Source organism: Centrocercus urophasianus, unplaced genomic scaffold (assembly GCF_019232065.1).
Source record: "Centrocercus urophasianus isolate 14NV4802_14NV808 unplaced genomic scaffold, USGS_Curo_1.0 seq_10, whole genome shotgun sequence".
In the NCBI taxonomy this organism is placed as follows: Eukaryota; Metazoa; Chordata; class Aves; order Galliformes; family Phasianidae; genus Centrocercus; species Centrocercus urophasianus.
The window spans coordinates 29,314,261-29,330,812 of NW_024884142.1; the positions used below are offsets into that span (position 1 = coordinate 29,314,261).

Below are 16,552 nucleotides of genomic sequence, written 5' to 3' on the forward strand. Positions count from 1 at the left end.
AAGTCTAGGCAGCTGCATGTGAGCTGGATGTAGATACTCCCTCTGCCATCACTGGGTGGGGAAACAGATACTTCTTTGGTACAAATGAGACTATTGTAAGCAAGCACAGAAGACTAGGTTATAAAGTTCAGAAACAGATAGCTATATCCCAGCTGCGTACATTTATAAATGATAATTCCCATACAAAGTATGTGCAGGGTGAAAATCCACATTTTACATAAAAGAACTGAGAAGACAGACCACAAATACAGAAACAAGTAAGAGTACCATGTGAACATGTGCCTTGTGTCAGGCATATTCTGAATGCCAACTAAAGCACTAGCACCACAGTTCCTGAAAGTAAAAGGCATTCTGCAGTCTAATTGCACACTGCTTCTGTAAACATACTACGAAATGTCTACTCACATCATGCATATCATCATCACTTAAGGCCACCTGAGTAGATGTCACCCAGTGAAGTGTAAACACATCCCAGAGTTCAAAGAAAGCAGCAAGGTTGACCACAACTGCATGAGGAAGAGAATTGTAGCTTCCTGGATCTAAAGTTTGGGGAAGAGGCGGGGAAAAAAAGAAAAAAAAAGACTGAATATTCCATCCATGTAAAATGACAAGAGTTGACTGTAAAAATCACTGTGGGAATCACTGTTCTCTGTGGGAAAACAGAACAAAACAAAAACAACTGGAAAAGATCTAAGAATCAAAGAAGCAAAAGCAACCCTTTACTATTTACATAACTTCCTATTATCACTATGCATCCAATGTAGCAAAAATCCACAATAGAAACATTGACCAGTTGCTTCAGCACAACACATGAACTTCATTACTAAATGCTTCCCCTTTGTATTAGGATTAAACATCCCACTTGAAAGAGGGACATGTCATATTTATTTAAAAACAAGCCAAATTAATTGTATTTCTAATTGGACACAGAACCAAAAGAAACAGTGAAAAAATCAAACTACCTTTGTGGAAATCTAGAGACATTCTTAAGGCACTAGTTCTTGGCTTCTTGCTGATAATTAAATTCTTTTCAGTGTAGCTCCTTTTTTCTCGGTCAAGAAACAATATTGCCCTGAATTAGAAATAAAGTTATTAGAAATCCAGTACTGTTAACTTAAAGCCTCTGCCTTATTTTATATACATATATATATATATATGAGCTATTATACTGAACTACAAAGCGATTTTGATATTTCACAGTATTACGAAAAGCATTCTAGTGTAGCATAACTAGTTGCCCAAATATGGTTTCTACAAAAGCACACTTCGCAAGAAAGATTCCCAAATTCCCACTGTTGTTTCCTTTGCCAGTGCTAACCAGATGCAACACAACCATTTGTAAGATATGTTAGCAGTTGCTTTCTTATATTGTGAATTTGTTTATCAGAACTTTTTCTTCTTATTACGAAAACTGGTCCAAATCCAAAAGTAGGGCCATAAAACTTAAGTTTTACGCCAGAGATCTCAAAGTGCTGCTTCCTACAAAGATGGCGAAGGGCCTGGAGCATCTCTCCTATGAAGAAAGGCTGAGTGAACTGGGTCTGTTCAGCCTCGAGAAGAGAAGATTGAGAGGGGACCTGATCCAGGTCTATAAATATCTAAGGTGTGGGGGGCAGAATGGCGAGGCCAGACTGTTTTCAGTGGTGAGTGGAGACAGGACGAGGGGAAACGGCTGGAAACTGCAGCATAGGAAGTTCCGCACAAATGTGCGCAAGAACTTCTTTACAGTGAGGTGACGGAGCACTGGAACAGGCTGCCCAGGGAGGTGGTGGAGTCTCCTTCTCTGGAGATGTTCAAGACCTGCCTGGATGCCTACCTGTGCGACCTGCTGTAGGGAACCTGCTTTGGCAGGGGGGTTGGACTCGATGATCTCTGGAGGTCCCTTCCAACCCCTACAATTCTGTGATTCTCACCTTCTATGCTTTATCCCATGTTTCTGGATTATCCTAGAAGTAATCCAATCTACAAGGAATGTGGGAGCTCTACTCTCCTGTACCAAATGACTGTTCACAATCTGCAGCTACAGGAAGCAGAAACAAAGAACGAAATGTCTGCCATGTAATTTAGATCACTTCTACTGAAACCTGAAAACATATCTGGAAGATACTAAAACTGTCCATAAAAGCACTGATCAAAGGCACTGTGCAGTCTTTACAGGTTTTTTTTTTTTTTTTTTTTTTTTTTTTAATTTTGGAACGCACCGGTTTGCTATAGACTTCAAAAGGATGAGAAGCTGATCTGTGTGTTCTGTTTCTGTATCAAAGTTAATTGAATTTCTAATGATATCCAAAAACTGCACATTCCATCTTGGGTCCAGAGGCATCACATGTTCATCTGGAAAGGCAGAAAAGACAAGAGAGAACAAGAGAGAAATGATTACAGGGTGAAAAAGACTTCTGCTAATCATTGTCTCTACAAAATCATTACAGAAAGAAAGATGGAATCCTATGACAGAGGCAGAGTCTTAAGCTCCCTCACTCCAGACACAAAAACAGAGAAGCACTACGCTGACTACAGGTTCTATAAAACAAAACAGAGAAACCAAATTCATGAGTGGTCAGAAAACCCAAAAAGACAGCCTGGAAACTCAAGTCCAATTCCTTCTCCTTTCACGGCCCATGCAAAATACCTAGGATCACTGATAAAGGGTCCAGTCCCACTTTATATATCTTTCACAGATCTAACAAGCTTTGAAAGGAATCTGCAGACCTGAGGTTGCCATAAAATACGGAAGGAAAACTGCAGTTTTCAGATGGTTTTGCATAGGCCAACACAATAAATGCTAGGAAAAAACAGGAGGCCTCAAAAGTTCAGTCCGATAGGCAGTAGATATATGCAACACTCTTAACAACATTATTACTTTCTAAATTGGAGCTGCAGGATCTGGGTCACAAGATACAGTGTCTGGATTCACATTCATAGCGTTCATATCTAATTTGCATCAGATGAATACATTTAATTGTATATTTGCAGTTCTCAACAGCAAGAATGGCTTTATTCTTGTCTCTTTTCCCAACAAGAGTAATGTACAGTTACAATTTAACCTGTTTTGCTACACACACCTCTAAGAAGCATTGTTGTGTGTTGAAAGAACAAATAAAGGAAGCACAAATTTCTTTTATCAATATGATTTCAAAAGTACCTGTCATAGTAGGCTGAAGCAACTTGATCATGTTACTGATTCCAGATGAGAGGGGACTGGCATAGAAACTGCCAAGGGCTGCAGCACCTGCTTCCAACTGAATCCGTACTGAATCTGTAGGTGAGGGAATATGCATGTTAAAAGGAAAGTGTTTAGTACAAATTAATAAATATCTTCAATCGAGCCAGCACAAACAGTCTGAATCCCCTCTGTGCATGAACTCTCAACAAATGCTGGTTACTCCAACAGGCCTTAAGATTAGTCTAAATAACTAATGTCTGTACAACTTCTCCATAAATTTAATGCAATTAACATAATCAAGCAATGAAGACCTTATCTCAGCTGCTACCCTGAATATTCAGGCAACATAGTTGCATGAAACCTCAGTTCTGCAGTTCCTTAACTTTCTAGCCTAGCGATTAGACTTGTATTTTAACAACAAATAAATAGAAGGTAATTTACTGTTACTACCAATAAATACATGAAGAAAAGTCACATTTGCTTATATAAGCCAAGAGGTATCCAAAAGCAACTGTAGCTCAGAAGCAGCACAAGTTACTTGCATACTCCAATAACAAAGGCAATACTTGTAGCCCCAAAACTCCTTCTGTCTCCAATATGCACAACCTGTTTCTCTTTCTCCATGGAGCTTCAATATCCTTGACCTAGGAGTGGGCAGCTGAAAACCAGTTCATGGTTCAAATGATCTGATTCCACACCATTTGAAAGCTCTGGATGTTTTCATGGAAGATTTAAGATTTGTGAAAATACAATAAATCAGCCTGGAGACAAAAAGGAAAGTTGAATGATTACATACCAAGCACTTGTGGTAGATTTTTGGCTAAGAAATTAAGCCATTTAACTCTCAGTGTCCAATCTTGATTGGTTGCCTTCTCTATGAATAACTTCACTGAAGCCTGGAGGACTTCCTTTTCATCCACCCAGTCTGCATCTATCTCAACAGCACTGAATCTGAGATTCTCAGGATGGGTGGACTGCATGATTTTCTGCAGATCTTGCAGAGTCAGTGGTAATGTCCTGAAACACAAAAAAGTGAAGATCAGCCATCAACGGCTCAAACTACCAGAGCCACTTTGCAAGTCAAGTTAGTCACCATGTCTTTAGGGAAGAAGGTAGCAATGAAATCATCTCTTTTCTTTACTTACTTCCAAAGCCATTTTCCAACTTTCCAAATCAGTTAGAGGTATCTACTACTTACAGACTCTTTATTACCAAAAATTTATGTTAAACGTCAGGAGTGAATACATGCAACGTTTTGTAATTTCATCTACGCACCAGAATGACACATTAAAATAAGATACAAAAAGACAGGAGGAATTGCACTGATAAAAACACCAGCGTGTTGTTACATTAAACTCCAGAAGCTTGTTCTGTCACAGTACCTGCCCACTGGATGAGTCACTAAGCAAAGCAGATAGGCAGGCAGATTTTGCACCACTGCTGTGAGAAGAATTGCTACAAGGTACAAGAAATCATTAAATGAGCTCTGTTGCATGGCTGCTGTATGTGACACCACTAGCATACAGTTCTGTTGAAGGAAGAGCATCGTTCTTTCACATGAAGTTATTGAATCTGCAACACCTGACGAAGAATTGTTTGGATGAAAGTGAGAAACACAACGGATCATTAATATATTTACAACTAATTAAAAACTTCTTTCATCTCACAAGGGAACTGAGCAGTTCCAGTGTTCACATGCACATTTTCTGCTAAATGCCTACCTCCTAACTTAACACAGAATGAGTAAAACGTTCTTGTTGAAAATTGAAAGATGGAACAGTGCAAACATTTTGGACTGAAGAATAAAAACACAAATTAAGCTTGTAAACAGGAATTTCAGTGGCAGCATGACCAGCACTCTGCCCATACAATTCGCTCAGGGTAAAAGACTGGTGACAATCACATCAGTAACATTACTCACAAATCTTTTTTTACTCATTTATTCTGTTTTTTTTTTACTCATTTATTCTGTTAAAAAAAAGGCTCTTGCCTACCTGCAGTTTTTAAGGTTTAATCTATTCAAACAGTGTATTAGGACCTGTCCATCACTCCGTACTGTTGAAAGAAGCGAGTCTTCAGCTGTAAACAGACCCGTAGGTAGGGAGTCAGGCCACAATCCCATTGCAAGCAGAGAGTCACCCCAGATTTCATGAGAAGCCAGAGAAGAAACGTGCTTCATAACTAATTCTAGCACAAGCTAAAAAACAAGAAGAACAAACCAGAAAAACAAAAACAGTTTAGAATGATATTGAAATACGCATTTGAGTACACTATTGGCAGGAGTTCTAAATAACATGCATCTATTACCAAATCTTATAAACCAAATGATCTATAAACACCATAATATACATGATGAAATATCGTAACATTTTAACATTGCAAAAAGAGTGAGTCATGGATTACAAAATGGCCAACAAACCAAATGTATTTATCCTCTGTAGAATATCTCAAATAAGAACATACAACTCTCATCTGACTTCTGTTAGAATCAGAATTGTAGAATGGTTTGAGCTGGAAAGAACCTTAACAATTATGTAGTCCTAATCCTCCACTTCTTCCAAGAGACATCTTCCTCTAGATCAGGTTGCCCAGGGTCCCATTCAACCTAGCCTTGGGGAACATACAATTCCTGTAGGCAACCTATAAGGGCAGTGAGGATATTGGAATAATTTCTTTACTGGTCTACTCTACACCTACCCTCTTTTAGTTTAAAAGCCATTATCCTTCGTCCTATAACTACACTTCCTAATAGAATGTCACTCCCATCTTTCCTATAGACCCTCTTTAGGTAGTGGAAGGCCACTGTACAGTCTCCTCTCAAGCATGTCAAGGTCCCTTTGAAAGGCACTGCTTTTCTCCAACATGTTGACCATGTCACTCAGCTTAGTATCATCAAACATGTAATGAATGGATAAGCAACAGCTGAAACTCACTGTCCTTTACCCTTCAACAACAAAAAAACTACTTCTGGAGTTGCAATGGGTCTGTTACATGTAGAACTGTACTACTGCTTACACTAGAGCTAAAAAAAAAAAAATCTTAAGTATCTAAGAAATATAGAAAGTATTCCAATGACACTTAATCAAGCTTATTAATCACCTAACAGACACCTGACAGCATGTTTAAAAATTGCCTGGCTCATCTTTTCAAAAGCATTAAATTCGTCAATACCTTGCTCAGGCACTTAAACAAAATATATTTCTCAGAACTAGTCTTTGAGATCCTCCATTTCCTATCTAGACAATGCAAGAAGAACCTTCAAATACAAGACTTTTACCTTTTGGTTGCTCTGCAACTGTTGTGAGCGGCCATAAACTTCCCAACAGGCTCTGTAAAAAGACTTCACTAATCCAAGGCCTCTTTGCATCTGCTGCACAATTAACACAGCAGCCTGGAGCAAAGGTGACAAAGATGGCACAGAACCTGAAAGATACACAGCATTTAAAATAAGAAGAACATTTAGCAATTGTCAACCCTTTAACTCTGGGGAACAATCTCCATTTTTGTAGCCCCTGAGTATGATCCAACTGTACACATCCTATTAGGCCCTCAGATTTGAATGGGTTCTTCCCAAGGTTAAGAAAAATCTGACTAGACTAAATTACCAAGTGACCAACTCAGAATAAAACATCGAGTAGCTGAGGTGGTGAACGAAATTTAACTGCCTTCTAGCTTACAAGAGCAATGTGAATGGGCCTTGTGCAAACTCTCCATTTTGCTGATTTTCACCTCGAATATATTGCCCTCCTTCCAGTAACAGACAAATATACATATCATGCCAGTATCTGATGTCTCCTAACGAAGTACACTCAGTCCCAATTTCATGTATTTATTAAATGATTTGGGCAGACTTCCATTCCTGAAAATAATAATAAAAAAAAAAAAAAACAGCAAAAAACCTAAAATAAATCAATTACCACCCCACCAAAAAAAAAAACAAAACAAATGCCTGATAATACTTTTATGCCTTTGTTTATATCTGGACATTAAAACTTGATTATTGTATTGTGTAATGTTGAAGAGTTAGTACAAATACATGTAAGGAGCTCAAGTTGGTGTCAGCAAAATACTGAACGGACATTTCTTACCTGGTATTGATGTCTTGGTTTCTGAATGCACAGCCAGAAGTGCATCACAGATGCTATCTCCCACTAAGCCCAAACCATGCAGCAGTAATTTTAAATCCAGATTGTCTAATCCATTTCCATCATTTTCCCCAGAAATGTAAATTTCAATCCCACGATTCCGCATAGCTCGGGATATTTCCCCATGAACAGGATCCATGGAAAGGAAAAGCCTGTTGAATATTCATAAGATGTAACTTCGGGCTATAAAATATCACTCTGAAGCCACCAAATCTCATATTCCATAAAGTAAATTCATCTCCATAGAAATGAAAATGCTTATATCTAGAAAGCCAGACACACACACTGAATTTAAATAGGAGATATGTATAATCATAATTTGAAATTAGAGATATTGCATGATTTTTTTCTTAGCTCTCCGCTAAGTTTAACATTTGCCTACTTAAAAAAAAAGTTAACAAGGCCTCTAAGCTACAGAAAAGACTTAAAATTCTTAGCAATAGCTTCATATAAATTGGTACTATTTAATAATCAAAATAGCCAACATGCACATACTATCAGCAAACAACTCCGAAAAACAAGGAGGGGAAAAAGAAAAATCTGAGATACAATGCAGCAAAAAGAACTGTGAAAAGTCAAAGCTCTTGTTTCCAATTCAAGAGGAACCAGAGCCTAGCAGTTCCTATATTCCTTCTACAAATTGAAGAAAGGTAGGAATCACACAGAGTATTCTGTATGTTCTCTTCACATCTCTCACAGAGACTACTTCAGAATAGAATAAAGATAGACAATTTGATTGCTTTGTTTCTGTTCGGTTGGTTTGATTTTGTTATTGTTGTTGCTGTTTGTGGTGGGTTTTTTTGTTTTTTTGGTAAAGTTCTGTCACAGCAGGAAGCATGAACTCAGAAGTTCTGGAAATGATGAAAAAAAGATCAGCACGTCCACATACCAGCTTTTATTACCAACATAACTGAATACATCACTATCTTTAATATATGTACCCTGTACCATTACAGTGAGATAGGGAAGTGCTGAAATACTAAATTAGGAGAAAAAAAAAAAAAAAAAAAAAAAAGACATCAAGACATGAGTATCCTGCTATGAATTTTCCAATTTAAGTCTGTATGGAAACAGGAACATGAAGCCAAACCTCCTAAGCTGTACAACCTATGTTTAATTCTACGCAGTGTTTTTCCTTGCCAGGCAGACAGTGACACTGCAGTACACTGAAACAGGAGTAGCATTCAAAATACCAGAACACCGCATCACAGCCGATAATTGTCTTCTTAAAGCTATTTTATGCAGAGGAAAAAAAAAAAAAAAGAGCAAAAAAATAAAGCAGAAAAACAAAGTACCTGAAGTTTGGATGAGGAGCTATTGTAGGAATTGTGCCATCTATCACACCTCTCTCACTCATGGTAAGAACGCCTCCTGGCTCAAGTAAAGCATTCAGGCGGTCCAGCACAGAGGGGCTACATTCAAAAGAATGCTTATGTGGTTATAAGGTAACTTGAAAAGCATCAACTATGAAGCAGTTTAAGAAGGAAGATGAAGATTCTTCCAGGGAATGAAAATTACTGCTTCCATATACAACTACGAAATGCAAAATTGTTCAGTTGTAAACACATTCACTGAGATGGTAAGTACAATTGGAAGGTCAAGAAATTTACTCAAGGAAACACGTTCACTAAAATCTCTTACTTGCAAAAGTTAACGTTGTCCATCAACAACCAGTCACCACACTGCAGGGCCTGAACCAGCATCCCATCCACCCACTCAAAAGTGCCAAGGCTGTTAGAGTCAGCAGCTTGGACCTGCTGCAGCTTTAAACGACGGAACTCTTCTATCAGAAGAGCAAACTCTGAAAAAGAAGCATATATAACATCAAGACCTGTATTACTGATGTAATTTCCTGTACAAGAAAATCTTGTACAAGAAAATTTCCTGTACAAGAAAAATCTGCTAATAAACATCCATGCATGTCCAAAAGGTAGAAAGCATAACAGCAAAGTCTGACTCTGCAAGTAAATATCCCATGGGGAAAATCCATGAGGATACAAGGCTTTTGCAAGTATAGATAAATATAAACTAGTCAGATACCTTATTCTAAACCTTCTCCTCAGTTATATAAAGTTTGAAGATAATAATTCCATATGTTAGGCAATGCTTAAAAATCAACAGCCTTACAAAAAAAATAAAAAAAATAATTAAAAAAAAAAGTCAGTCTACACATTAGACTGCTGAAGTTTGTAAAGCTCATCTACTTAATGCTTCAGAGATCAAATACAAGAAAAAAATCCAAATTCCCAACTTGGGAACATAAGATATGAATTGTACTGCATCATATGTTTAGTTTTAGTAGTACAATTTCAGTTTGGAGTAATAATCACTACCAGATAATACTACACACAAAAAAATAAGCACCCCCCAACCCATTAACCATCACTAATCCAACTATTTCAGAAGCTGGGCTGTTATACAAGTAGTATAAACAACAGCATGAACAAGACTTACAAAAAAAAATAAAAAAAATCCTACATAGCCTTCTCAAACTTTCACTCCAGATCCACATCTTTGTCATTTTCTTCAGAGAAACAGACTTCCCTCAAATCACCACACATACCTGCCTTTGAGTAAGAACTTATTTTGTTGTTCAGTCGCTGGGTAAGTACAAGTATTCCCTCCAGTTTGCTCACTAATTCAGCTGTAACACTTCTTCCTCCTTCACCCAGAGATTTGGGCTTGCAATTCAGGATGAAATTGCTCCAAGCACGCAGCACAAGTTCAGCATCATCTGCACAAATTTCTGTCAGGAGCAGACTGTCCCTTACTAATGCACTCACAACATTCTCCACTTTTTCCAACAGGTGCAGCCACGGTCTATTAATATCAACCTGCAAATATGCCATTACAGAGTTAGTTCACCCAGAAGACCACGGCGCCTAAGACTCCACTTGGTGGTTAAACACTAAGATCGCAGTGGACTGGCCACAGCTAGGTAGGAAGCAGAAACACTGCCTTACTACCAAAACACTATTTACCTGCTCAAATCCACCCAAGAGTTCAGTTGTATCCATTGCACTGTTCATTGCCATGATTTTCAGTCGATGGCCAGTCAGATGGGCCAGCAGCTCAACAAGACTGGTTTTGCCAACAGCTGCAGGGCCCACCAGGATTACCATCCAGCTCATGTGCACACATTTCATTATGGACTCAAGGGACTGCAGTGAATGATGGAGAAGTGACAGATTTCTGCCAGGACGAGGAATATAGTTGCCACGAGAAAGAACTGAATAACCAATCTAAAAGGATGAGAGACACGTGGGTGAGTACTCAGAGGAAAACGTGTGCTCAGGTGTACAAAGTGCTTCCTTCTCTCACCACTCCCAAAACCTCGTCAAGAGCTCACCTGAATGTTATATGGAGTGATGTGAAAATCTCTTGTTCCTGTATACACATAAGCCTCCTGGCCAAAAATGTCTCTAAATGTAGATACAACCTGAAACATTTGAAACAGTAGATGAGGTTAATCAGGCTTAATTTATCCACTGTTCTAAAGACTTGAATCTTAATTAGCTTTCTTTCTCAGCTTCACAGCAGTGTGATAGCAAGTAATACAGATTAGTCACAAGTATCTTTTAATTCTAAGCACAGGAACAATTAAAGTAAGCGTGAGCTGCCAGAAGCAACTCCCTGACTAACCCCACTTTCCTGCAACTTAAAGAGAAACATTGCTTACAAGTACTTCAACAAAAGAGAAACACGCTTGATAAGTGATTTCAGTCTCACAGTTTGAACACAGCTCACCATTTCTTTGTCCTCCCTGGTTCTCATTCTTTCTCCATATACCAAAAATACATGCTGGCCTGGATCATAGCATCCTGGTGACTGATCAACAAGCATCAGCTGACACCAGCGAAAAAGATCACGTAAGTTGAACTCCCATGGTCCTCCTTTCTGTCCCCACTTTTTTTCAGCCATTACCTCTTTGTCAATCTGGAAAAAGCAGCAATACAAATAATATTTTATTCCAAATATTAAAAAAAAAAAAAAAAAAAAAAAAAGAATTTCAACTGATCTACTGCTTTTGGCACCCTGTACATAACAGACAACAGGAGAGAACAAGCTGTATTGACTTACGAAGATGTCAGGAACTAAAGCTTGATTTAATTAGTCTCTCATCTACTAGTTCTTCATCATGCTATTCACAGCTAAACATTTTTCCCCCCTCTTGTATTTTCTAAATGAACACCCAGTAAGATGTTGCCAATAAGTATTTTTATCTAGGACCACAGAATGTTCCTTTCTCTTAACGTTATTACGCTTTTTTGTTTCATGAGATGAAAATTGAATGCAATTTCAGAAGCATGATGATGAAAAACTTCTTGCTGTGAATTTTAAATACTACACTTCAAACAAAATGGCAGCATCTAAGCCAAAAAAAAATAGCTAGTAAGCTGATGCCTTGTAATTAATGCTCACTGAACATCTTTCAAACTAGCACAGTTTTAGATCTGAGCTTCTCTGTATCTCCTGTCATAGACACACCCTACCAGCAAAGATTTTCCTTTATCAGGTTTTCAGAAGAATGCTGCACATCCTTCAAAGCTGCTACTTCTGAGAAGGTCAAGAGCTACTTTCACTTGATCCTACCACTCAAATAGCAGCACATAATAAAAACCAGATTAGAAATTCAAATTAGAAATGAGTATACATTGCAGTTCTTACTGAAGATACAGCTCATTTTGTTTGCGCTTTAAGAGTAACCCATGTGTGCAGAAAACCTTCCTTCTCAGCTTACTTCATCAAGATATCAAACCATAATCACTTTTAAAATCTCAAAATATTTTAAAAACATATTTAATATCATGCATATTATTAGCAATATATATATATTTTATCTTCTGTGAAAAATAAATGCTTTCTCAGTCCCCATACAAGTTATCATGTGTCTGACTGTGATGCTAAAAGAATTCACATGGTATTTACTGGTGTTCTTCACTTTCCTCTGCATATGTTTCCATTTTTCTTTCATCCACACTCTTTCCACCATTCCCTACAGAGATGCTGGGAAACATAACAGTCAACTTTTTTTTTTCTTTTTTTTTTTTTTTTTTAAAAACGTTACAGCTTTATACCTACTTCTGCACAAACAAAAGATCTACTTACCTTGTTATTGAAAGCAACCATTTTAGAAATAATACTCTTGTCGATGGCAGGAAACAGTGTGTTCCCAATAAACTCCATATCTGCTGCTGATAGTGGATCAACATACACCTATATAATAAAGAACATGCAGTGTGTTGATGTAGCCATACAACTACAAGAAAGGATCATGACATAGTTTACATCAAATAAATATGCTTGCCTGTGTAAATCTGTTAAGAAAGGACCTGGGCAGACCCTTTCTTCCACCTCCTTGTTTGTATGGATTCTGGCATCCAAAAATCTTGGTCTTTGTATGTTGCACGTGAAAATTCATTCCCAATTCAGGAACGTAAATCTCTGCTCTGTGGTCGAAGCATGCATTTAGCCCCTCTAACACAGACTGAGAAGCCAGATTCAACTGAGGAAAGAAATAAGGATACAATATTAATGCTCCACAAAACACATTTGTGTGACCTAATTAACTGCATGCAATACACTGAAGATAAATTCAATTTCCTTGCTGTTCCAGTGTTACACTATGTTATTACCTCCAGCTAGACTGTTATTACACTGCAGCAACTTACAAGTAAAACTTTATCTTATTTACATTTGTTATTATTACTGTGATTAGATATTCATGATGACAACAAAACAAATCCCCATCATAAGATCTGTATTTTCAAGGAATATGAACGTAAGTTCAGAAGAAAGATTTCTGACACCCGAAGTCTCTCTTTCTCTCATTCTGACTGCCTGGGATACTTAAATTTTAAGGTTAATTAAGGTGGCATTCTTTGCAACAAGAAAAAAAGGCATGCAAACAAAAAGTTAAGATTTTGCACTTGTCAATAATTAGAACTCATACTTTCAAAAAGATGTGAGCTCTGTGTATGCCTACGTTAGAAAGCGCTTGTTATTTGGTATACAAAGAAACCTATGGCAACACCACACTTTATACCGGTAAAATGAATCCTTTCTTGATCTCCATCAGTAGCCACTACAGTCTATTAATCCCAAAAAAGGCCTTTTATTTCAATGAAATAGAACCATAAGAGAGCACGTGTCCCAAAATTTGTGTTGACACTTTCCTCCCTCAAAAAAAAAGTAAAAACCTTGGTTTTCTGCAGTGAGTTAGGTGAAGACACAATCCTCATCTTGCCTACTATAGGTCAGAGCTGATCTTTTACACTTCCTCTATCCAATGGATAGAGAGACTCTTAGAGGGAGTTTAATCTAAGTGGAGAGAACATCCTCAACTGTGCACAAAATGAAAATGACCGCAATTGAGCAAAAAATCTGTCAGTCACTAAACCTCGTACGTTTCTGAAGATCCTACATGCCAAAATATATGCCACATGCCAAAAATCATCATGTCTGCTCTTCCCAAATACTTCATTTGTACTCAAAACTTACCTCATCTAACACAATCCAGTGTCCAGCCTTTAATGCAGCTAATAGTGGTCCATCACGCCAGGCAAATTCTCCTCCCCTACCACCCTCAACAGGCAAGTCTGTCCCAAACAAGTCTGTCACATCCTTTGAAAATACAGAATAGCAAAAAAAAATACAGAAGTTCAGTCAGCTTCACCTCCTCTTTAAACACTCATTAAATGTGAGAAAAAACTAATAACAGATTAGTAACTGCAAGATGCTGAAAGCTATTGTATTTAACAAAAACAAAATAAACTGGAACAAAAGAACAAAGCAATAACAAAAAAAGGAAAAATAAAAAGCCCTAAAGGTGCTTTCAAGTATCTTTGCAAAAGTCAAGCAAAACACAGCAAACAAAGTTGCATGCCTCCATTTGAAAGGAACACAATCTAGAATTAGCATTCACTCAATTAATTTCACTGCCCTTTCTTGCTTCCCCTTCCCACCTAATCTTTTGAAGAAGGAAATACTGGCATTTCAGACTCAGTGCCTCATGTGAAAAGAACTGTTCTCTAAGTTAAACAAAACTTCCCCTACTATAAAAAATAAGTTACAAAGATAGCTTTTTATTCTACCGTTTGCTCAGACAGGTTGATTCGAACAAGACAGTTTCCTGAGGCTTTTGCCAGGGCAGCAACTAGACTGGTCTTGCCCACACCTGGTGACCCTTCCAACAAAATAGGCTTGTTAAGCTGTAGGGCTCTCAACAGCCTTTGAGCATTCACTGCTGTAGTCCCAGCATTTAGAGCATAATCCGTAACACTGTTCCTTTGAAGAACAGGGCCTAAAACAAAGGAAAAGAAAAGGATTAAACCAGAATGTTTACACTGGAGCTGTTGACAGAGCGCTTCTGAATAAGATCAATCTGCCTGTTAACTGCTGATCTCATCACAGCGAGCAGCAGTGATAAAGCTTGTCTCCCTTTCTCAGAGATCAGGCACTTAGGCATTCTATTAGACCCAAAGCTGTGACTCAGCCCCTATACTCTCATTTATGTGGAACGTTCCAAAAAGCAAATGAATATGGCATATTTTGCAATTAAACTTCATCAATTTCTCTGCGGATCTAAAATCAAAAACAGCTTTGGAAAATTTGGCACTGAAGGATACAATTCCAACACGTTGCAGAACAACATGCTAATCTGCTCAATAAACAGACTGTTCTGTGAAAGAAAAGTTCTTAAATTAAAACGTGCTAAGCACATACTTTCTTTATTATTATTAGGACATAATGATTAGGAGCGAGAGTACAGAGCCTCTGAGCTGCCAAATTCCAACCAGTATAACTCATTGGAACATCACTCCCCAAATTCTGCAACAACAGCATTGCTTAGGTATTAATACATGGTATCAATCATCATTTTATCTTACAGATCTTGACAGTTTTTTTTAGTATGAAAGAGATCCTTCCTCCTGCGATCCTTAGTAATCCAGAAGGAAACTAAAGAATGTACAAATGCCACTATCTTGTACAATTTTATATATGCCTAACACAATCCATAATAACAAAATGCTCAAAGATGAATGACAGATACAGAATCAGGAATATATTCTACACAGTTCAGTATTGCTAGGAATCAGCCAGATGAACTAGAAAGTTCACAGTTGAACCTCTGCCACTTTTTGGTCCCCTCACTTACTTTAGGGACATTTTAGGGGTGGAAAGCAGTATTTGGATAGAATCATTTGTATTAACTTAGCAAATGAGGAACTGAAATGCAGAGACTTTGCAACTATGCAAAAGTCATAGCAAGTCTTTGAGACAATATAACAAGGCAGGACATTATTCTTTCTGAAGATTGTACCTAGGACCATTGCCTCTGAGGCTTTACAGAAGGGCCAGGATGACTTGTAGCTTTAGGCTGAACTTAGTGGATGTTCTCCATATTGTGTAAAGTGACAGAAAACCACAGAAACAAATGTTTCCAAATTGCCACTACCACAACTGGAGCTAGGAAAGTTGCTTTTCTAAACTTCACAACAAATTACTAATTGGTCTGCAACTCTTTAGATATTCTAGTGAGAATCACAGAATTGTTCGAGTTGGAAAGGACCCTTAAAGGTCATCTAGTTTGACTCCCCTGAAATGAACAAGGAACACCCCACAGCTAGATCAGGTTACCCACAGTCTGGTGCAGCCTGATGTTAGATGTCTCCAAAGACAGGTCTCTGGGCAACCTGTTCCAGTGCCTCACCAAATCTGTTGAGTAACAGAACTAATGGGAGCAAAAACACAGAACAAATGTCCACCCACTCCCACAGTCTCTTGCCTCTTGGAATAAAAAATGGTTGGATTCCCATAAAGTTGTCCATCCACACGAACTCCTTCTTCGTTCTGTCATAGATCTTCAGCTCATTCTTCTGATAATCAGTCAGTTCAAGGAATTGACTCATTTTCTCACATAGGAATGTTAGGCATTTTTCACGAGCTAGTAAAGCCATATCAGCTGAGCAGGATGTTGTACCTGTAATCAGGAAAGCGTGCTTCACATCCATACCTAGGCACATTCATCTAATAACAAGGAGACAGTGTTCCTTCACAGATGCCAGTTTTGTGCAGTAGTCTGTTCAGGTGTAAGTTCTTCTACATGCCTGCATTTCCACAGCTATTTAACATAAATAAACTGCTCTCTGACCAACAGAACTTAAGGACATATTTCCCAAAGCCCTTCTGCTACCATCATTGTCATCCTGACCAGTTTTCCAAGCCTTCCCTACCTGCACTT

At 38.0% G+C, this 16,552-nt stretch overlaps 1 protein-coding gene across 1 annotated transcript in view; it reads right to left on the minus strand.

The window, feature by feature from the left end:
* The window catches only part of MDN1 (midasin AAA ATPase 1), a 94,045-nt gene that overhangs the window by 42,416 nt on the left and 35,077 nt on the right, over nt 1–16,552 (minus strand). Inside the window, exons 35-53 of the mRNA XM_042824606.1 lie at nt 16,097–16,291; nt 14,403–14,611; nt 13,810–13,932; nt 12,617–12,814; nt 12,418–12,525; nt 11,056–11,244; nt 10,658–10,747; nt 10,290–10,550; nt 9,872–10,142; nt 8,950–9,109; nt 8,604–8,720; nt 7,252–7,460; nt 6,441–6,586; nt 5,158–5,360; nt 3,960–4,180; nt 3,143–3,256; nt 2,202–2,334; nt 963–1,072; nt 406–539 (exon numbers count right to left, since the gene is read on the minus strand). Of these exons, the coding sequence (XP_042680540.1) occupies nt 406–539; nt 963–1,072; nt 2,202–2,334; nt 3,143–3,256; nt 3,960–4,180; nt 5,158–5,360; nt 6,441–6,586; nt 7,252–7,460; nt 8,604–8,720; nt 8,950–9,109; nt 9,872–10,142; nt 10,290–10,550; nt 10,658–10,747; nt 11,056–11,244; nt 12,418–12,525; nt 12,617–12,814; nt 13,810–13,932; nt 14,403–14,611; nt 16,097–16,291 (3,191 nt within the window). The remainder of the gene's footprint in view (nt 1–405; nt 540–962; nt 1,073–2,201; nt 2,335–3,142; nt 3,257–3,959; nt 4,181–5,157; nt 5,361–6,440; nt 6,587–7,251; nt 7,461–8,603; nt 8,721–8,949; nt 9,110–9,871; nt 10,143–10,289; nt 10,551–10,657; nt 10,748–11,055; nt 11,245–12,417; nt 12,526–12,616; nt 12,815–13,809; nt 13,933–14,402; nt 14,612–16,096; nt 16,292–16,552) is intronic.